Genomic DNA, 23897 nt, shown 5'->3' with positions numbered 1-23897 from the left:
CTTATTTATTACACTTTAAGACATTTTGGTTATATAATGTTAACTTATTCTCTGGAGTTTTATAATCTGCTTTTTGCAACTCATTAATTATTTAAAGTGTTAAACTTTATTTAATGCATCTGTTCATTTTCATTTTTCTATAATTTAAAATTGTAATATAATTGTGCATTTTAGGACAGCAACACTTTTTCTACTATTTTAATAATTAAAATGTTCCCTTGTTTCTATAAAGAATTTGCATCATGCACAAGTTTTAAAAACCAGCTAAGCAAATACATACTGTAAGTATTTATGTGTAATGTAGCATCTTGTACAGTAAATACAACCCTAAACAGCACTCTTCACAACATACTGGAAAAGTTTAGTTTGTACAGAAGAATGCTAAATGAATAAAAAGTCTATCCATCCATTTTCTAACCTGCTTATCTAATTTCCACTCACATTATAAATTCTGTATTGTATGAGTGTGGGCATCTTCGTGATTAGGCTCTGCAATGGACAACTGCCCACTCCAGAGATGTACCTAATGCTGGTGGGTAGGGGTTCCAGCCATCCATGACCAACAACTACCATGACCCCATGTGTCAAAGTGTCCATTTTGTGTTTTTCTTGTTTTTGTCTTTGTGGATGGAATGAGGAGAGAGGTTTTGGTGGTGGTCAACATTTTCAAAAAGGTAGAATGGAGTTTCACTGCATGGAGCAGGGAAGTTTTGTTGGAGGATAGGGAGAGAACAGAGTTTTACTAGAGGAAACAGTGCATTTTTTCAAATGTCCTAAAATGACTAATACTACTGCACATACTCCCCATGTCTACATGGAGTTCTCTCTGGCTATTCTGGTTTTCTTCCCACATCCCCCACAGATGTGCAGGTTAGTTTAAATGGAGATTCCAAGTTTAGTCTTGTGAGTGTGAGACTGGGTGGGTGTGTAGGAAGAGGTCCTGAAATGGGCTGCCACTCCTTTCCTGTCTTGCACATGATGCTCCTGGGATAGGGTCCACTGGCATCCTTATTTAGATTAAATGCATTAAACAATGTTTTGTTAAAGTATTAGGAAGAATTAATGCTAAAGTATACTGTAAAATTCAAAACTATTACAACATGAAGCACTGCAGACCACTTATTACAGAGTTTTCAATCAATAGTTTTCACAGTATATTATCTGCAGTTTTTCATAACACATGATTAATCACAGAATAATACAACATACAGTAATTAGCTCAGCCTACAGCACAAATAACATGGTGTACTGAGTGGAGGAGGGCTTTTAACAGAGCGATTGTTAAAGACTTGGTACACGTAAACAAATTTTGTTAAGTGGAAAAGGTCTTAGATTGAAACAACAAACATAATTTATTCCTTAGATGCTCTATGAAGGCAATCTTTTTTTAATAAACTTCCATGGCCTCATACACTACTATGCCAATTCTTCTTATCTGGAACACGTTTACTTATAAATCTGTTCCTGTTAGTACAATACTCACACATATGTACAGCTGAAAAGCAAATTATCAACCGTATTTTGTGCAAATTAAAAACCAAATGAACTTGCAAGAAATTACTGCAACAAAAATTAACAATGTATGCTGCAAACATGAAGATTGGAAAACGTTACTCTGTAAAACTGAAGCTACTGTATAAAACAGGAGTTAAAAGCAAAGATGTGCACAACCAAAATATCTGAATCTGAATAAATATATCCAAAGCATTTCCACAAGGCCAAGTTTGAGAACATTGAAAACAAAACCCCTTCATCAGTGTGTCTCCTAACATAATAAAACTCATACGTACACACACAAAAGGATAAAACAGAACAATTTGAAAAAAACAAAATTAGACACATTGTGGCATTCCATTGGTATGTCAGCACCGTTGTAAAATAAGTACACATATATTTATTTTCTGAATGCGAGATGTCCAATACGGTATCATATTTATATATTTATATATATATATATATATATATATATATATATATATATATATATATATATTATATTTGTAACTGGCACAATGTAACAAGAAAATAAATCAAGTTTATCCTTAAGTGCTGTCTGCCCCACATTACTTTGTTTCAAAGACATATTTCTGAAGTACAACATGCTTCAACAAAGTTTAACAATACTGAGCAAAACAGCTGCACAAAAACTCTCCATAATCAGATTTTTGCTAAACATTCAGTGTAAACTGTATTTTGGTTTCCAAAAGACATATGAATTGAAGTTTGGCAATAATACACGAGTAAACTTACCAAGGATAGTGAAGGTTATTTCACAGTTGATTATTGGCTAAATTACATCGACCATTTATGTCAAGCACAATAATAAGAATTTTAGCACCTTGTCTCGGGATTATTATTATTATTTTTTTTTAACTCTTTCTGGTCGTATGTTTAAGAGAAATGTTTTAGTACAAATCTGTAAACCCGAAATTGCACCACATTGATGATGGCTTGGAGAGAAAAAAGAATAGTAATTTTCAAACACAGTAAAAAAAAAACACACACACACACACACACAGACACACAGATAGATAGATATATATATACTGTATGTATATATATAAAATCATGTTTCATTTCCTGAAAGATCACAAAAGTCATAGATGCAGTATCTGAAATTCCATTTAAAGTTATTGCTACCTTGCCTCAGAAGTTTAACTTGAGTGTAAAATACTTAAAAACAATGATGTTGTATATTTAAGAAGTTTTCCCCAGAGACAACATGGAGAAAAATTAGAGCAGGGAAGTTTTCAATCACATTTTCAGTCCTGATATACACTCACTATATTACTATAGGTTATACTTTTCATCACCATTGTGATGGCAGTTGCAAATAATTTTCTTTTATAATAATAAAAAAAGTATTTTACTATTTGCTAGTATTTCAAAATTTAATAAATATTAACATTTAAAGCTCTCATTCATGTATATACAAGAACTATACAAAACACACAATGTTATGACATGTAATTCACGACTGAACTGACAGATCAAGCAGCAAGTCATTGCAGGTTAAACAGGCTCACTGTATGAAATGCTTTAAGTTGTCCTTCCTCTTGACCCTTTAGAATTTACAATATTCTTTCCAGAGTTATTGTTATATAACATTGACATTTACACTATATACAGTATAACTGGAAACATAATTTAAATAACAATAACTGCACTGGAAGCAAAGTCAAGGTTGTAACCTGCACTTGTTCAAATACACTAAGGCACCAGTCACAATGGAATGGCAGTACTTACATCTACAGTTTGTTTACACTAATTCAGAAAGTGTTGCTACTAGTCTGCAACACTTGTTTTATTAAGACTAGTGAACCAGCACATAACAAATGAGCACCAGCTTATATTAATACTGGTTTTATTTACTCTGCACTATATACTTTGTCTAAAGTTTTATCTCCAATGCTTTAAATTTTTCTCCTACTGCAATAGGTAGCTTTGTTGTATTTCCACCGTTAGCTAATATTTGTCAAACTAAAGAGTGATTAATTTATGTGGGAAATGTTATTTATATTTAAAAGCCTTAGTTTAAAACATTCCAGAGGAAGTTGTACCGTAACAGCTGTTTTAAGCAAGTTGTTACACATCTATTGTCAAACCACGAGGTAACCATTTGCCTCATTTGCCTACCGATGTTCACTTACACAGAAATTATTTACTTACAGCAATTGGAGAAAATAAAAAGTGCCTTCGAAAAAACAAGAAGAATGAGAACAAGCAGTGACACTTTGTTGTCAATGGTGTTTCCATTTGACATCAGAAATCATGTCACCACAGGTGAGGTTCTGTGCGTCAAGTCTTTCTCAGAAACAGAATCATCCCTTTTTGATTTGGTGACCCCTGAGAAACTTAAAGTGCTCACCCTAAGGTTTGAGCCAGGCAAAGTCATATCAGCTTTTAATGTAAGCCGTGGCGAAGAAGTGGTATCTAAACTCTCCAAGGCTTCAGTACCTGTTAGTTTTTGGACATGAGGTAGTTTAATTGTAGTTATAATATGTTCATTGTTTACAGATGAGGTGTTATGAACCCTTGAGTTTGTTACAGAGGTACCAGATGCAACAGAGACTGTTGTATTGACAATTAGTTCTGAAAGAACAGGAGTTGAATTATTATGGTTTATAGCAGCAACACTTATCATTTCAGATTGATTCAGGGGGTTTGGTATTGTTGATTCTGGTATGGGAAGAGGGCTTGGGTTGGGACGAACTTGCACTGTATCTTCTATAGTTTTATTGTCAGAAGCCAGTTTCTCCAAGTTGGGAGGTTCTGTAGTTGAATCTACTTGTTTGTTACAGGATTCACAGCATAACTTATTATATCCAGGAATGGAACAATAGCGGGCCAAGACTTCCATCTGACAGAATATTGATTTATCTCCATGACAAGGCTCATCTGTAATTAAACACAGTACAAACACATCCCTTTAGACAAATATTTAAGATAAATATTAAAATTTATTAACTCTCTTACATTCTAATGTCACTAACTGTAATTTCAAGTTGCATGAAGAAATGTATTAAATTGTATTTACTACAGTGGTTTAAAATGCATGATTGATGAGCAATACAATAAAAAAGCTTTAATAAAGATCTACAAATTACTAATAATACACCAAGTTCACCAGACACATCCTCCTAGCATGTTTGCTTATAATATATGTTCAGTGACTGATGATATGAGCGATCTTCAACTATTTACAAGCCTCAGTATTAATTTTTTACTCACTTAAGCTTTCTGTTTTTCCTAAAAACGGCAGAATGATTTAATTACTAACAATAATTATGAACATTTGTTTTGTACAGTTGGAGAACAAGTAGTTTTAAATGATTTACTCAGAGTCACACATGAAACAGAGGCACGAACTGAACTTACAATATTATGGATAAACTTCCAGTGCTTTAGACCCTACACCATACTGTCTGCAATATTATGTTAATCTTTCTAGATATAAACTATACAGAGCTAAACTCTTACGATCTTTTCAAAAATTTAAAGAGATCTAATAAAACTTCTACACTAACGGACATAGTAGTTGAAAGAGTTTGCTCCGCTTATCAGGTATTTTTTATATTTGATAGTAAATTGTTTCTTCTTTGTATCGAGGTTGGAAGAATGTTCCAAAGTACACAGTAAAAAACATAATAAAACCACAGATTTTTTTTTCCAGGAATACTGCATTGCATCTAAAACATTTTTATAAAAATGATAATGATACAGCTTATTATTGTATTATAAGAACAGAATACATTCATTTTAAATGTTAGCCAAAATAATTAAATTCTCACTAAAGAATGTCAGTCATCGAATATAATTTCATAAATGTCCACTTTTATAGTACATCTTTTATGCATTTTTATACATTTATTACTTACTTGTTAAAATCTTGTTAACAGGATTTCTTGGAACATTCTGGGAAACCAAATGAACCTTTGGGGTTACATTTTGAATAGTTTCTGTGCTCAATGAAGGAAGGATGGATTTTTCTTAAAAAAAAAAAAAGATTTTAATGAACAGGGAATAATGTGTCTGCTCTCCTTATAATTAAAACTTAGAAGTTAAATCAGACCAGTTTTCTGCTTGTTATGGATGAGTTCATTGTAATTCTTTTTGTAATATTAACATAATGTTTTTCTGGTCTTTTTCATTCCTATCATGAGTTTTGAAGTATTCTAAAACCAATGGAAATAAGAGTTTTTGATTTAAAACATATTTAAATTAGTTATATTTGATACCATTTTGTTTTTTATGGGTGCTGCCATTTTGTTTACTGCTATGATAGCACCCGTAAGAAAATAACTCTAAAGTCTGCAACTTGAGATGTTACCACTGTGATGAGATTAAAGGTCAGCATTGGACATTTCCTAGTCACCTTAGATTGTGAATTATGTATTAAATCTTTATTTGTGATTGTCTTTCTGTTAGTATTTCTTGGTAATATACTTTTAACTATCACTTTTGACTTTAATTTACAGTTTTGATGTCTATGTTTTTTTCTACTAGATTTAACTTTTGCATGCACTTTTTCACTTTGTCCATCTCCCTGTTCTTTTTGGCTAGTTTTTCTAGCACGGAAGCTTGTGTTTTAAAAAAGAAGGTGGGATTGCATATTGTGGTTCCCAGCTGAAATACTAGGGGTTTTATCTGGCAGTTAGAGACATTTTTTACTACTGCCTTTTTCAATCTGACAGAACACTGCTGACATAACCTTTGTGTTTTAGGACAAATGCTTCTACCTTTATTCTGTGTTGTAAACTTAATTGTCTGTTATCTTTTAAGTCAGTCCTACTAGCTAATTGTTTATAAACGGCCTCTGTTTGCATCAGAAAAAGTTGCTTTTAACTAATTTTTTATGAACTAGATCATAAAAATGTACTTGGGGTTTGTACTAATGCTGTCTAAGAAGCAATGCATGACAGTTTGGAGTCATCACTTATATAAACATACTGCACCTTTATCAATACATACTAAATGATGATTTAATACTTTTTACTACTAGAGTCTCTGATTTTCTTGTCAATATTTGTGAAAAAAATATACTATACAGAAATAAAGTCAACGTGTCTTTTTGTTATTTGGAGAGCAAAAATCAAATATATTATTTTAGCAATGTCCAGAAAATACATTTTCTACATTGTTTTTTTACCTGGACAAGGTACCATTTTACAGATAAGCACTGTTTCTGGCTTTTCGCCTTCACAAAAACCAATGCTGTTGTCAGTGGCTCTGCAGAGAACTTGTCGTTGTTGAATTCCTTCACCACAGCTCACAGAGCACTGCATGGAGAAAATTTAATTCTTATTAAAGAATAACATGCACAATGTGAAATATCCAAAAATACAATTTTACATTTTTTTCAATAATAAAATTAAAGTTTTCAGGAGTATTGAATGAAACTAAACTTTTTGTTAAAAGGACTATTTAAGTAGGTACATTTTATAATCTTTGTTCTCTGACATTTGCATTTTTAAGAAAGTCTAAAGTCTTAATTAAAATGTTATTTTGTTACTCTTGTGTTACATTTGAAGTCAAGAACAAAACTCAAGAATCACTGCTGAAAAGATTTCTTTTTTAACTAATAAATGACTTCCAAGCAAAACCAAAGCAACATTAAATGCAGAAAACCCGTTTATTCAGAAAATAGTTATTAGATATTTGATTAAGCTAAAAATCCATATGTATATGTTTAGAATGTTTGGGAATAAATTGAGAGAGTCATACAAAAAAAAATCACACTATGATGTATATTAAATATCAACATGAACTTCCATGTGCTAATCAATATATGTCAACAGTTTATGGTGGCATATGAACATTTCAATGTACTCTGTAGCCACAACAAAAATGACCATATACACCTATAAACTGACCTGAGACCAGGCTCCTGTTCGCCACTGTGCTGGACATGGTGAGCGATTACATGGCCTGCGACTCTCTGGCCTCTCTCCAGAGCAGTATTTGGTGTGAACTGTCCTGTTAGTGCCATTGTGAAGTGACTGAAGACACTGCACTACTCTGGATTGAAAGCCAAGTTTCCCACAGTTTTTACTGCACTGGCCCCAGTCTTCTGATGCCCACCTGCAAACAGAATTATAGAATATTTAAAGGCTTTACTGATAATATAGTGGTTAGCACTGCTGCTTTACAGTTACAGAGCTATGGATAAATATCTCTGGCCAGTGTACTTTCTCTGTGTAATTTGCATATGCTCCCGGTGTCCAGGTGGGCCTTCTTCAAACACTCCCATTTCTATCCATATTTGAAGGTTTGACTGATTGGCAAGTCTAAATTAACGCATTATGACTTACTTTTAGGGTGTGAATTACTCTGTTCTGTGAAGAACAGATCCACCATTCATACTGGGCTTCCAGAACCCCCCCCCCCCATCACGTATGACCATGTAAGAGAATAAACTTGTTTGGAAAAATAAGGAATGAGTGAATTGTTGATTTTCTGTAACCTTTATTTAAAAATATATGAATGCGAAATTATTTACAAAAGCACTGTTTCACTTTATCAGAAATACAGCATTAAATTTGACTGCCATATATCTATTCAAGTTTTAAGCCTTATTATACAAGTATAATGTACAAGTACAAGTACAGTACAAGGTCCACAGCCTACCTAAGCAGTATTGAACGTAAGAGAAGAATAAACCTCATAGTGGGAATAATAATAATAATTCATTACATTTATAGAGTGCATTTCTAACTACTCAAAGCACTGTCACACAGGGCACAAACTCATGATCTCCTTACTGCAAGGCAGCAGCACAACCATTGTGCCACTGGGAGTGAACCACAAGTTCTAGGAGGATTTTTTTAACTTTAATAGCTAATGCATGTTGCTCCAATCAGTGAGGGAGAATATGAATTGTGTTATATTTGCCTAAAGAAGCTTGAATATGAAAAATATAGGTACTAATCTCGGTTTGATGGGTATTTTCTATTTCACTTAAAATTGGGAAGTGTGTTGTGGTTGACATGAAAGAATAATGTATAGGATGCAGTATTGATTGTAGCCTGGACTGAACTAAGTCACATAGATTGCAATATGATTTATAAAATCAATAAAATTTAAATGACAAAATGTTATACTTTAAACATCATTCTTTTCTTAAAACTTAAGCTATATACCAGCTGACCCACACTGTAATACAGTAAACCTGAAATAGTGAATAGTGAAATATTTTACCTTCATATTAAATGTTTGAAAGCAAGACCATACATAATTAAATAATACCATAATCATAATCCCTGGTAAATAAAGATAATTATCTCTTAAGTCTTACATAGGTTGGTTGCATTTGTTCGCATTGCAACGTCTTCTAATTGGTTTGGGTTTCTTATTAGTGTCACAGAAATTTCTGTGTACCATGCGCTGGTCACTTTTTCTTCGGCATCCATACTTAGTATATTGAATACCTGAATAAATTAAAGAAAAGCAAGTTTTAACTTTACTTACATAACAGTTATTGTTAGTAGTATTGATTAATGCAGTATTGAGCATACAGTATATTAAAACATAGAAAGTGTCACTGGCTTTGTGAATCAGAATAGTTATAAATAATAAATTAATATTCATTTTGAAAGCAGTCTGAGTAGCTGGATAGAGAATCAGACTGAGACCCATAATATATTGTTATCTAAATCTATGGCCTCAAAACTATTTGTATTTTCATCACTTTCAATTTCCAAAGAAGTAAGAATTTCATTGGATTATGTATTACTGTACGTGTTGTAGCAGATAAGCGTGTTGTCCACCCCTCGAACCCTCAGGTACCACTCTTCGGACCAGGTGAAAGTATAATAATAATAACTTTTTATTTTGTTATTATAGTGTGCACAAAGCACCCTCCACTCCACACTCATTAACCAATACAATAAACAATTCTCTAACAAACCAATCCTCCTCGCCCAGACACTTTGCCACCCTACCTCCCAGCTCAGCTCAAATGTCTGGGCTCACCCAGAGTCCTTTTATAGCCCCTGACCCGGAAGTGGCCCCAAGCCAAACCCACAAGTCTGTTTTCCTTCCGGGTCAGGGCAAAGTCCTTTTCTTCATCCCGGGAGCACATCGCTTCTTCCAGTCACGTGACTGGGATGCACTCCCGGGTTATAGGGCATGCCAGAGCCCACTAGCCCCCCTACAGCGACTCCTGGCGGCCCCCAAGGTATCCAGCAGGGCTGTGTAACGACACTACAAAGTCCATGAGGCCCTGCTGGAACTCGGGGCACGAATATGCTGTCCGGAGGGCTCCTCCCAGCGGCCTGGGGGTGGCGACCGGAGTCCGTAGCCGGTCGTCTGTCACAGTGTATGTCAATAAACTTGACTTGTCATCATTTCTTTTCAGCCCCATAATATCATCAAAATAAAAATTAACAGTGTTAATTAAAGACAATTGTCTCTTAATTCTTGACTCTTCTCTAACACATTAATTCCTGCAACAGCTCATTTGCCACTTAATGTGAAATTAAGCTCCAGCATATGTAAATATGTGATTATAGTACTGATTTTCATTGTAATTGCTCTTAAAGAGTCTATACTTTTTGTTATAAAACTCGCTCCTTTTTATCTTTAACAATACAGAAGTTTTCTTACTTTTTCTTCTTTTTAGTCATTCAGGTGTGCATTTGAGAGGGGGTTTGTTGTCATATGAAATAGGCATTTACTTATTTGAGCTTGATTCTGTGTTATTTCAGAATTTGATACATGATTACATTTACTTATTTGGCTGACACCTTTATCCAAGGTGACTTACAACATTTAATATACAATTGGTTACATTTCTTTTGTTCTTCCTGTTGGAGCAAGGCAAGTGAAGTGATTTACTCATGGTCCCACAATGATTGTGGTAATGATTATGGTCAATATAAACACCTGAAATTGTTTTGTTACACAATTGTTTCTAATTCTTTTGATTCACAAATTGAGTTGATATCTCGTTATGTTTTTGAGAAATTGAGGTTGAAAGGTACAAAGGTCCACTGAAAATGCCAATTTTTAATGAGGTTGTCTCAGCTTTTATTTTGTTCCCTGGTAGTTATACTATATGTAGAAAATCTAATCTTTGATTAGCCTATATTCAAAGTTAGACTATACCCAAAAAATCTGCAAAAGTTTTGTAGAAATAATTGAAGTGGTTTTCATGTGATGTACTGACAGACAGACAGAAGTTCTATTCTATATTTTATATATACTGTACATACTAGGGGTCTTTGCCCCCTGCTCACTTCACTCGCCACTTTGCATCTCTGCCGCTCACGCTTGTGGATTTCACTTTCACCAAACAACAAATCTTTTAATTCTCACGGATAGGCATCTTCATTGGGAAGAAACACTACTTTTCTGTGATGGCAACACGAATTAGACGATCTACAAGTCTCTGATTTAATGTTTAAAGCCGAACAAAATCTACATACTTCTGTCATATCGCCTATGTCCATATATTCAATCTCTTTTCGCTGTTCTGTTATTTCACTGAGTAATAATTTCCATCTGTTAGCACTAATGCGATCTTTACTATCAGTTTTTTGAGACTTTCAAATTTTAGTACTTTCATAATCTCTAACCTGCTCTGCATGTGTATCACGCCAACGTTCTACTTTATCTTCTACTCTTTGTCTTTTATTTCCAACCCCTCTTGGAGTTGAGAGCGCAGGAACTGTGTCTGACAATAGCATGGACCATGGGTGTGGTTGCAAATGTTTGAGAGGAGGGAGGGACTTGTCAAAATCTCTTGGCAAAAAGTTTTGTCTCGCCAGACCTGAAATTATCTCTTGCGGGAGCTGAAATTATCTCCAAGAAAGTCTCGTTCCAGGATTTCCTTTTATAATAGAGAGATACACACACACACACGCACACACACACACATAAACACACACACACATAAACATATATATATGACTTAGTCACCTCCACCCACCCCCCACTGAATGTGTTGCTATATATTGCCTTTGATTCTTGTAAGTCTAAGCATTATCCTCTGATGAAGACCCCTGATAGGGGTTGAAAGCTCAGGAATAAAAAACTATTTTATGATACGTGATTCTTTTTTCTCCCTTCGTGGATCTCCAGCTGCAAATATATATATATGTATATATACATTTTGCAATTAGCTACGCAATTATATATATTTAGCTTCTTCTTTAAATTAATCAAACTGAATTTTTTTAATATAGTGAAACCTATAATACCTAGAGTAGAAGGTTCCTAAACAATGAAAAATGGCTAATGAGTAAAATATATAGTTACAAAATTCTGACATCAATTTCTGGACAGTCAAGTCAACATTCATTAAACATGGATTAAGATAATACTTATTTGTTAAAAAAGCGAGAACATTAACACAATTGAAAAAAGAAAAGTTAACGTATGATTTTAAAAATGACATACTACTTTATTTTTGGTATTCATTCCTATTTTAATGCATTTCTAATTTGTTTTTTTGTCTTGCAACTTTTTCCTTTGCCATCTTCTGAAACACTTGGAGCTACATCGTTGTTTTAAACAAGCAAAAAAAAGGCCATGAAACTGAACCTACCTCCTCCACATGGTTTGGAGCAATGAGACCAGCTCTTTAAGGCCCACTCATAAGTTTCCATTTCTTCAAGAAGAACATTATTATTTCCAATCACTGGAAGAAGATCTTCATGAATAATATACTTGTACAACAAGCTGCTTTTAGAATCATCATCTTGAGGTGAAACCTGGTGTGATATATGGTGCAGTAAACACACATCAAGTAAGCAACTTTCTCCTAAATATTAATAATTGCAAATTAAGAACATTAGTTCATAAACTTGTCAGAGGACCTCTAAAATATGTTGAGTTTATGATGTTTACTTAGTGAACTGTGTGACTGTGCAGTCCTTACTACTTCTGGATTACGGATTCAACATCTTAGAATCTCATGTGCGATCGTAGCCAAAGTGTGGATGTGTACATAAGTAGGCAATGGAATGACACCATTCAAGGTATGTTCCTTCCTTGTTTCTGATTATGTTAAAACAGGTTGCAGTCCCCATAACCTTGGATAGGATTAAAGAGATTAAATCAGTGCTGACCTGGCTGGAAGTCTACTGAATACCTAATCACGCACATGTACTCTCCTATACCCGTACACAGTAGATTCAAAAAGTATTCAGACAGCTTCAATTTTTTCAAATTATGCTTTGTTGCATGATGCTTTTGTGCTAAAATCACATAGTTAATGTATTCCTTACCTTACACTCAACAATAAATTTGTAAAAAATTGTAAAATCTGGATTTTGCTTTGTCATTCTAGGGAATAGAGTGCTACCTGATGTGGTGAAAATGAATTTAAATAATATTAGCACAAGGCTGCAACATAGCAAAATGTGAAAAAAGTGAAGGAGTATGAATACTTTAATGGCATGGTATTCAGAAAGTACTGACAATCAACCTAACTGTATATATTTGAACAGTGGGATGAAAACTCTAGCCATTTAAAAAAAAATCAAAGAACATGCCAAAAAAAAAAAACAAGTCCACATAGAAAAAAGGTGCAGATTTTGAGATGCTTAACTTAAAAATAAAATTTTATTTTGTTCCTTGCAACTACCTTTTTTACTTGTCTACTTGCATAAATTTCTAGCTGCGATATCTTTTAAAATAGTGGTTTTTTAGTGTGAAAAAAGAAAGCCAAAGGGTTTGTTTTAAGTATTTGTTCCAGCTTGTCTCAGTAATACATTTATGATGACATGAATAAAAATGAAAATGTGAATTTATTGTCCACAGAAGGTTTAAATAACTAAGTACAAACTGATAAATAGCACAATACTATCTTGGCATATCACATTGTTAAATCAGTAAATTACGTTCACTGCTGACACCATATAGAAAAGGTAGACCCTGTCTCACAAAGTATCTCCTCTAACACCTTTAAAACAAACTGAGGAGAAATCTGATTTTATATACTGCTCAAAAAAATTAAAGGAACACTTTTTAATCAGAGTATAGCAACAAGTGAATGAATCTTCTGGGATATTGATCTGGTCATTTAAGTTGCAGGGGGAGTTTTAATCAGTTTCAGCTACTTTGGTGTTAATGACATTAACGCCGGCACGATGGCGCAGTGGGTAGCGCTGCTGCCTCGCAGTTAGGAGACCCGGGTTTTCCCTGTGTCTGCGTGGGTTTCCTCTTGGTGCTCCGGTTTCCTCCCACAGTCCAAAGACATGCAGGGTAGGTGCATTGGCAATTCTAAATTGTCCCTAGTGTGTGCTTGGTGAGTGGGTGTGTGTGTGTGTGTGCTCTGCGTTGGGCTGGCGCCCTGCCCGGGGTTTGTTTCCTGCCTTGCGCCCTGTGTTGGCTGGAATTGGCTCCAGCAGACCCCCGTGACCCTGTAATTAGGATATAGTGGGTTGGAAAATGGATGGATGGATGAATGAAATTAACAACAGGTGCAGTAAAGGGGCAACAATGAGACGACCCCCAAAACAGGAATGGTTTAACAGGTGGAGGCCACTGACATTTTTCTCTCCTCATCTTTTCTGACTGTTTTTTCACTAGTTTTGCATTTGGCTATGGACAGTGTCACTACTGGACCCTACAGAGGTTGCACAGGTAGTCCAACTTCTCCAGGATGGCACATCAATACATGCCATTGCCAGAAGGTTTGCTATGTCACCCAGCACTGTCTCAAGGGCATGGAGGAGATTCCAGGAGACAGGCAGTTACTCTAGGTGAGCTGGACAGGGCCGTAGAAGGTCCTTAATCCATCAGCAGGAGGAACAGGATGAGCACTGCCAGAGCCCTACAAAATGACCTCTAGCAGGCCACTGGTGTGAATGTCTCAGACCAAACAATCAGAAACAGACTTCATGAGGGTGGCCAGAGGCCCCGACATCCTCTAGTGGGCCCTGTGCTCACTGCCCGGCACCGTGGAGCTCTATTGGCATTTGCCATAGAATACCAGAATTGGCAGGTCCACCACTGACACCCTGTGGTTTTCACAGATGAGAGCAGGTTCACCCTGAGCACATGTGACAGACGTAAAAGGGTCTGGAGAAGTCGTGGAGGACGTTATGTTGCCTGTAACATCGTTCAGCATGACCGGTTTGGTGGTGGGTCAATGATGGTCTGGAGGGGGATATCCATGGGGGGACACACAGACCTCTACAGGCTAGACAACGGCACCTTGACTGCCATTAGGTATTGGGATGAAATCCTTGGATCCACTGTGAGACCCAATGCTGGTGCACTGGGTCCTGGGTTCCTCCTGGTGCATCACAATGCTCAGCCTCATGTGGCGAGAGTATGTAGGCAGTTCCTGCAGGATGAAGGAATTGATACTACTGACTGGCCCCCATGGTCACCTGAACTAAATCCAATAGAACACTTCTGGGACATTATATTTAGGTCCATCCAATGCTGCCAGGTTGCACCTCAGACTGTACAGGAGCTCAGTGATGCCCTGGTCCAGATCTGGGAGGAGATCTCCCAGGACACCATTCATCATCTCATTAGGAGCATGCCCTGACATTGTCAGGCATGCATACACGCATGTGGGAGCCATACAAACTACTGAGTACGATTTTGAGTTGCTGCAATGAAATTTCAGCAAAATGTGCTAGCCTGTCACATCATTTTTTCACTTTGATTTTTGGGGTGTCTTTGAATTCAGCCCTCTGTAGGTTAATAATTTTCATTTCCATCAAATGATGTGGCATCCTTTCGTTCCTAACACATTACCCAGTCCATATCAGTATAGATATCCAGCATGAATTTTTTCCCATTGAGATCTGATGTGTTTTCAAAGTGTTCCTTTAATGTTTTGAGCAGTTTATATTCATTTATTGTTTTGTATAGAATATACTGTGATAATAGAGTAATAGTCACACTGTGCTAGTTTTAGCATAGGTTCAAAATTTCATTCATTTGAACTAGTTTGTAAGATTCTTTCTCAGTGCTGTACATACCATTTGGTAGAATTGGCTACAAACTGGCATATTCATTATTAATAAGTAGGCAGTGTTGTAGACCTGGCTGTTTAAGTATAGGTTTTGTATTGGCAATTTTATTACAAAAATGTGATTTCTTTTTATTTCTCTACAACTGGATTCATTATTTTACAGTAACTTGACCAATATAATACAAATTGCCAGAAGCAACAATGAAGAAAAAGTCATCCATTATGAGTAAGGTTTGTTGGCATGTTGTCTAGGATGAGTTTGCAAGTAGGATCTGTTTAATTATAGAATAAAAAGGAAAAAAAGCTACTATGGCTATAGAAAGGTGCTAAAAAATTGGAAGTGTGCTTCCCTCGACTTTCTCGCATACTGAGATACTATTGATAATATTGATACACAATCACTTATCTCTATTTATAATCAAACTTTATATTAAAATGATATTTTCGCACTTAGGGAGGTCAGAAACAGTGGTGGAATTTTTCCATGATTACATATGCTTTACCTACATTACATGCAAATTAAAAAGAGTTATAGTCATCTAAAAACATAGAAAAAGTGTTAATATTATATAATATTTGTTGCAATAAATTGCTATAGGTAAAACTGCATTTAGCTACATTTAATTATGATAATGATGGTGGAAATAAAAAAAATATCATAAAATTAAATGTATTACCAGGAACACGACGGGGACGTAGCAGCTTATTGTTCCCATTACATCTTTATATTTACATGGCATGTTCAACGTTTACACGTTATTTTTGAACTGATGATGTATAAATTAAAATAAAATTCATATTAGTTAATGAAAGAATCTGCGTTATATTGAATACTGTTTTTAATATTGTGTACACCAGGGGTCTCCAACTACAGTCCTGGGGCCTTATGTATAAATGGTGCGTACACACAGAAATATTGCGTACGAACGTTTCCACGTTCAAATCGCGATGTATAAAACCTAAACTTGGTGTAAAGCCACGCACATTTCCACGGTACCTCATACCATTGCGTACGCAATTTCTCCGCTCGGTTTTGCAGACTGACAGCACCCAGCGTCAAAGCAGTGCTACTGTTCCTGTGTGGTCACCCTTTCTTTCTTAGACCCACATTCCTGACACGGCTTTATAAATACACTGAAATTAACTGCATATTGTTTATTAGTGTAATGCATCTGATTGTAATTAACCTGTAGCAATATAATGATCCAGGGAATAGCCATAGTATTCCAAATACCATAACTGCTTTAGCGTTGTAACTCTCACTGCATCTTCTTCTTCTTTCAGCTGATCATCTTTTTCCATATTACTCTCACTGCACCACTCGGAGTATTTATATCACTGTATCTGAGTGGGGAATCACAGCAGCAGCTGATCGGAAAGAGAATTATTGGTACACAGCATGAAGCAGACGCTGCCTGAGCCACGGCAAAACGCTTCAGAGACTTTCCTGTACAGACTTCGCGGTTTAGAAAAAGTTTCATCACAAGAACTATAAATGAACTCAATCAGTCCATCAAGTGCTCCTTGTAGAACTGTTTGTACTTATAAGTACAATTACCTCACTGTAAACTTGCACTACAGTTATAATATTGCACAACCTGCGCCACTTTATAAAGCGCGTATTTACATATGATGACGATATCATTTTTAAGATGAAATGCAGCAAAATATGTTGATTATATTATACAGATAAAACTTTAACTTCATTTAAATAATCTGTATTGTTAATAATTAAACATGTGAGGACACGTGCCGCAGCGCTAGCTTGTTCAGGGATTGTTCCTGCATTGTGTTGTATTCTTGCTGGTGCTGACGCGACACTGGAAAGATTGACGGATAGAATAATTAAACATGTACTACGAAGATATTTCAATGTTCCTTAAAAATTTTGAAGAATCGGCATTTTAAGCTTACAAATGGCTTCACGTCTATTACATAGCTGATTGTGTGGCGATTGGGTTTTTGGAGAAAGAAAAGTAAGGACAGGAATTGGAGGTTAGTACGTTTGAAAGAGGCAGTACTGCTGTGATAAGTTATTTCATTGAAGGTCGCGCATGGCGCAGCAAGCCTCTTGCATGAGACATGAACAAGCACTGCGCCACCGTGTTCCCATGTTTAATGACATGCTTTCATTCCTATCATCATGAAAAAGATATCACATATACATCTCAGTATTTTAATTATTCAGAGAGCTGTAATATCACGAATGTAATGGATTATGTGTCCTGTCGGAGAAAGAGAAAGCCCGTAGTGATAGATAGAAAGCAGGTAGTGATTCACACACATAGAGCACATAGAAGATCAAATATAGAACAAAGCATTTAGTATGCCACTTTAGTTACAATGGGATTTGAGAAACTAGTAAATTAAACGATTTTAAGATGAAGTTTATGATGTTCTACTTTAATGGCAAAATAAACTACATGATTAAAGTAGAAATTTCGAGATTAAAGTTGACATTTCGTGCTTTTTTCCCACTTTGTGCCTATTTTTTTTTTTGTCTGTACCCTAATAAGCTTTCATATGACACTCAGACGGTGGGCTACAACTCACCTTTTCACGGCGACTTTGATATGTGATTTCTTTTTTATTTCGGGCACTGTACGACTTTGTGAACTTGAGCCTTCGAGTTTCTCCGACACTCTGTCACTTGATCAACTTCCTTTTGTCGATTATACCACTGTTTAAACCAACAAATAGTACGTTTTTCCTTTGCCTCCACTTGGTATTCGCTGAAATTCTTATATTTTCTCCCGTGCTTTTCCCATTGTCTTTTCACAGAAGGCTATTTATATTGATTTGCATATTCAAAGAGGCGTGATTCTGGGAGAAGTTCGGGCGGGACAGAAGGCGCGTGCACTTGCGTTACTTTCCACGCTGATCGGGATTTATGTAGCGGAAGAACGTGGAAGTTTGCGTACGTATAGATTCCTGCATCTGGATTTTTCTGTGCGTACGCACATTCCCGCTTTTGTGCTTACGCCATATTATAGTGTGAGTTCTAGGCACGGCGTTATACATGAGGTCCCTGGAGAGCTACTGTGGCTGCAAGTTTTCATTTTAACTCTCTTCTCAATTAGTGACCAGATTTTGCTTCTAATTAACTATTTCCCTTTATTTTAATTGACTTTTCCTGAGACTCTGACCGTTACATTGATTCTTTTTCCTTAAACGGCACCTAAACATAAATTTGATGTGAAGACAGCCAACAGATGATCAACTAAGTTGGGGCTTCAAACTCCAACCTTCATTCAGTTTCTTAACTTGAAGCCAATTCTCGTTGCTAATTAAACCTGTTATTTAATTCAATGGTGTTCATTTTGCATTTCCAAAACTGTAAATTTTCTTTTTTAAGAGTGCTGTCAAAATGTTTTGTGGACATAAGCAGATCAACATTACTGAGGTCTTCACCTTTTTTTATTTTCAGTTATTGTGCGATGGACGCTGGTTGTTGTTTACGTGTTGGTTCATGTTGTGTTTTTATATTGTTTGATTGCTAATTAAGGAAAAAAAGAAATAATTAAGGGGCCAGAGTCTTAAGTTGTGCATCAATTAAAATTAAGGCAAAGAGGTAATTATTAGCAAAATCTGGTCACTAATAAAGGGTTAGAATGAAAACCTGCAGCCACAGTAGCTCTCCAGGATTGAAGTTGGAGGCCCCTGGTTTACAAATTTATATTTCCATGATACAAAAAATTTGGATGGTTGTTTAAATAAAATACTAGTTCTGGTAGTAATCCGGATGTAATTTTTCTCAAATTTCATATTTGTTTGTTTTTTTAATATATCTATACAAAACTTGAATCATCTATCTCTAATTATATTTACTTGAAAATTCACGAGCGTATTCAGTTAAAATACCAGTTCCAGTTGTCGGAAGTGGTCCAAAAGTTGATAGGTTTCCTTATTTTTGATAAAAAGCAAGTGTACAAAAATCTAATTGACCTTGGTCAAAGTGTTTTCAAATTATCGTGTTTACAGACAGACATAATTTCAAAAATGGTATTTTCGGACTCAGGGAGGTCTAAAAGTCAAGATTCATAAAAATCCTGAGGTCGAATTTTTTCACAATTCCTGTTCTCTATACTATGTAAACGCGAAAGTAAAAAAGCAAGCAGATTAGTTTAATATTGTTAATATACAGTATTTAAACTTGATTGGCTGAAATAGCCTATAGATGAAAACAATGGAAAAATGTTCAAATAAAGATTGTTTTTTTGGATTTGTATCTCTCTATAACTGTCAATTTTAACAATTTCACATTCCCTCCAAAATGAGCATTTATATATATATATGTCTTACCAAAACAATAATGCTTTCATGCAGTGGACCTATTGTCTTCAAACTTTCTTTTCCGTTTTCAATTATGTATTCCCACTCCAAACCACCTTCAATGAAAGTTTTTGACTTCGGTTCATCACTTTTTGCATTTAACATGAAATTACCAGAGGCTTGACTCTTAATGGCTATAAAGATAAAAGCAAGACCATGTTACATTTTTGATAACTGCCTGGTACAATAAAATTGTAAATAAAGTAAAACCAAAATATCTAAAATTGTACTTTGAAGCTTCCCTGTAATCAGCAAACATTCTACAGGTTTTTTAAGAAGTGAGATGTTTTTTACCGATTACATGAGGTGATGGTTCAGTTTCTTCTATAAGGATATGCCTAGCTCCAGCTGGGATATCAAACATTTTCAGCATGCCAGCTATGTGAAAAAAAACAGATTCAATGATAATTCTTAATTAAAAACATCATGTTTATACTGTACTAATACTATAATTAGTCTAAAAGAATTTCCAAGCTGTTGTAGTAGTGAACCTTAAAACATGGAAAAATACACAATTATTACATGAATAGGAATGAAATGTAAAGGTAACATTTTACAGTAATCAATGTACCACAAATTCAGATAACCATCATTTAATGTAGTGCATTTCTTAAGATAAGAAGTATTTACTATAGATAATACTATCCCAGACTTTTTCTGAATAAAGACTTGGACCAAAACTGTTCACATATACTGTGTACAGGCCAGTTTGTTATCTTGAAGAAAATGTCAAGTAAACAATTATCAGATTGCTGTACTTAATTTTTGTTTCCCAAATGATTTTAACTTTGGTTTAATAAAATTAAAATCAAACATTCTACTAAATAAGCTTTAAAATCAGCATATTTCACCATTACTTTATATTATTTAAAATTCCTTAAACCTCACACTATATTGTGTATATTATAACAAACAAACAATACTCAGATAAGTTATGTAAAAGAAATGTGTCTGTATGTTTGAACTGGAATAATGTTGTACTTGAAAAATCTGAAGTAAGATATATCTTATATAGATGAAAACTAAAATATTTATAATATGATATAATATTTCACAGGTTTACTAACCAGGTCTCTTTGGGGTTTTTGCAAATGTCCCCTTTACTGTCCTGCAGTGTGAGTTATCTCCACCACACACTCCACATTTATCTTCTTGTTTGTATGAGCCAATCTCTTTATCACAACCCACATGCTATAAAACAAAATACAAGTAAGAAATGATGTACAAAATATGACTTATAAAAACTAATCTCTGCAGTATTTCAGAGAAGATGTATATTCCAAGTATTTGTTCAAATATTAATTAAATCTTCATTGTCAGGAAAAAATATGATGGCTTGCCACAGATCTAATGTTGAAATAAACAGTGCAAAAAACTGGTAAGCAACTTTGGCTGGTGACATGCAGTTTGAAAAAACATGGATAACTATCAAAACAAAGTTCAAAAATAATACCAGGTGAATAGGGAAAGATGAAAGAATGACGCCCAGTGCACACAAATGTATCTTTTTTGCCATACTCTTTATACTCAAGAACTCTTATCCTACATTAATTGAATTCAGAATGAAGGAAATATAAACTTTCAAAAATACAGATAAATATCAAATATTTTATTTCAGTAATTTCATTGGTGCGTTAAAACTGATTTATAACAATGCATGTGTACTTTTGCAACAACATCTAAAATTCTTGCAAGGTTCACAATGTAGAATTGTAATGCTCACTGCTATTTGCAATCGCCATTGAGCCATTGGCTGTACACTTTCGAAATGCATTATAAATAAAGGGTATTTTCATAGAAGGACTTCAACAGAAAATAAACCTATTTGCAGATGATATGGTACTGTATAGATCAGACCCACAAAGATATGTGCCCTAACAGAATTTCAAATGATATCTGGACTCAAGTCTACTTTTTCCATTGAATTCTCTAGCAAACAAAATTAGATTAGACACCTTCCCTTTTATCATTGCAGATCAGTTTAAACACCTAGGGGTAAACATCACAAAATGTTGCTGTCTGCATGGAAAAACTTAAATCAAGACATGCATAAATGGTCTACCCTCCATCTTAATATAGCAGGGAAATTTAACAATATCAAGATGAATATCCTCCCTAAGCTATTTCAAAACATCCCTATATACATTAACAAATCATTTTTTTAAGAAATTAGATTCAATCATGAATTAATTTATTTGGAATTCAAAATATCCATGCATCCAAAGGGCCATCCTTCAATGACCTAAATCAGAAGGTGGCATGGCTCTACCTAATTTTCAATTATCTGTGACATCTCTACAAAATAACCTCCTTTTTCCACCCTCTCAAACTTACAGTTTTTAATGTCTGGAAAACATATGGGATTAAATCATTTAGAGATTTGTATATAAATAATGTCTTTGCATTCTATGAACAATCAAAAAATTTAGCTTCTCATCAACACAATTTGTTCCAAATTAGAATATTTGCTAAACAAAATCTGCCCAATTTTCCTCACATCCCACCTATTTCTATTCCAGAAAAGATATTGATCAAACTTGGGGAGTCAGACAGCATTTCTATAATGTATAAAAACATTTTAATGTTTTGTAACCCTAATTTTAAAGATTCCAGAATACAGTGGGAAATGGATCTCTTACTCAGCATTTCACAAACGGAGTGGAAGGCAGCCTTGCACAGAATTCACTCTAGCTCCATATGTGCAAAGAATTCAATTATTCAACTTAAAATCTTTTATTGAGCACATCTATTTTGTTTAAAATTGTCTAAAATGTTTCCAGGGCAAGATCCAAACTGTGAACATTGCAATTGAGCTCCAGCCTCACTAAGCCACATATTTGAAAATTTACCAAACATCATTCTGAACAAAAAAATGTAGACAACCTTGGTGTCACAATCACTCCTAATCCAATAATAACTGTGTTTGATGTACTCCCAGATGGACTTAAAGTGGAGAAAGACAAGCAAACTGTAATTGCCTTTGCTGCACTGTTAGCACGTAGACTTACGGTATCTTGTTCAAGTTGAAGAATCCTAGCCCACCTCTTTTAAGTCAGTGGGTAACTGATGTTATATACTATTTAAAAATGGAAAAAATCTAATTCTCACTTAGAGAATCTGTTCAAAACTTTTTTAAAACCTGGCAGGATCTAATTAATAACATTTAAAAATATGCATTTATACTGGGGAGAAGGACTCCTTTCCCTCTTTACTACTTTCAAAGTTTTGGCTGTTGACCTTCATCTCTTTCTCATAGGTGGGGGTTGAACTGAATTAAGTTTTGTTAAGTTTGACTTGATTGTATGGAATGTTACATGCTTTTAATAAATTCAATTCAAAAAAATAAATTCAAATTAAAAAAAAAGAATAGCAATGCTGGAATAAATAGTGGAAAAACAATAAGGAAGATTTAGGTCTGGATGAGGTGACCTTTCTAAATGCATTATTAAAGGAAGTGTTTGTTGGAAAGTGAGACATTTTATTAGGAACAATTTAGAATATTAAAAGTACTGCACATTCCACTTTCTGTACAAAATTCATTCTTTAAAATAAAAGGATCAGACTCATTTAGCTGGTTATATCAGTAAGATGGTATATAGGTAGAATTCCTTTACAACGAATTTCATGGGACCATAAAAATATTTTATTATAACGGAAATTTCGTTATAACGAATATAGCAAGAATACAAGGAAAATACATATACTTCTGTTACTGGAGTCACCGGCAATTCGCCATCTCTAACGGCAACAGTGCAAGGACATCTCCATAGCTGCTCTGCTGTGCTTGGTAAACAGTAAACCAAGGGCAAAGTAATTGGTTGTTCTCTGCAGGATCAGGCTTAACGTGCAATGTATTTGTCACACATTGTTTAGAACATTTAATATCGGGCTTTGACCTGCTGTACCTTAAATTCTCCTAGTTTGCCATAGCGGTGATTCCAAGATGCTGGTGCTCTTCTAATCTGAACATGGAAACTAAACAGGACAATTACCATGTCATGGCTCCTATCTCATGTGCTTGAGTGCTGAAATAGCAGCTTCCATATTGAAAGAAGTCTTAAGACTGTACCCGCCTTCTCTGTACTGTAATAAAGTACTTATATTTTCTTTGGAAACTAGGACTCACCTT

At 34.8% G+C, this 23897-nt stretch overlaps 2 protein-coding genes across 4 annotated transcripts in view; one reads left to right on the top strand and one right to left on the bottom strand.

Annotated features, from left to right (window-relative positions):
- Window positions 1-3140, top strand: part of LOC114644829 (protransforming growth factor alpha-like) — a 157908-nt gene extending 154768 nt beyond the window's left edge. The window contains exon 5 of the mRNA XM_051922943.1: window positions 3130-3140. Coding sequence (XP_051778903.1) covers window positions 3130-3134 — 5 coding nt within the window. The 3' untranslated portion in view covers window positions 3135-3140. The remainder of the gene's footprint in view (window positions 1-3129) is intronic.
- The window catches only part of LOC114645594 (A disintegrin and metalloproteinase with thrombospondin motifs 14), a 328718-nt gene continuing 307939 nt past the window's right edge, over window positions 3119-23897 (bottom strand). For all 3 annotated transcript variants that reach the window (XM_028793429.2, XM_051922924.1, XM_051922925.1), the window contains 9 exons: window positions 20836-20959; window positions 20063-20146; window positions 19739-19902; window positions 12047-12212; window positions 8795-8927; window positions 7374-7581; window positions 6650-6779; window positions 5379-5489; window positions 3119-4398 (listed from right to left, as the gene is read on the bottom strand). In XM_028793429.2, coding sequence (XP_028649262.2) covers window positions 3770-4398; window positions 5379-5489; window positions 6650-6779; window positions 7374-7581; window positions 8795-8927; window positions 12047-12212; window positions 19739-19902; window positions 20063-20146; window positions 20836-20959 — 1749 coding nt within the window. In that variant the 3' untranslated portion in view covers window positions 3119-3769. The remainder of the gene's footprint in view (window positions 4399-5378; window positions 5490-6649; window positions 6780-7373; window positions 7582-8794; window positions 8928-12046; window positions 12213-19738; window positions 19903-20062; window positions 20147-20835; window positions 20960-23897) is intronic.

The sequence above is a fragment of the Erpetoichthys calabaricus genome, chromosome 2, assembly GCF_900747795.2.
Source record: "Erpetoichthys calabaricus chromosome 2, fErpCal1.3, whole genome shotgun sequence".
NCBI classification, from domain to species: domain Eukaryota; kingdom Metazoa; phylum Chordata; class Cladistia; order Polypteriformes; family Polypteridae; genus Erpetoichthys; species Erpetoichthys calabaricus.
This window is presented reverse-complemented; position numbering and strand designations above follow the sequence as displayed.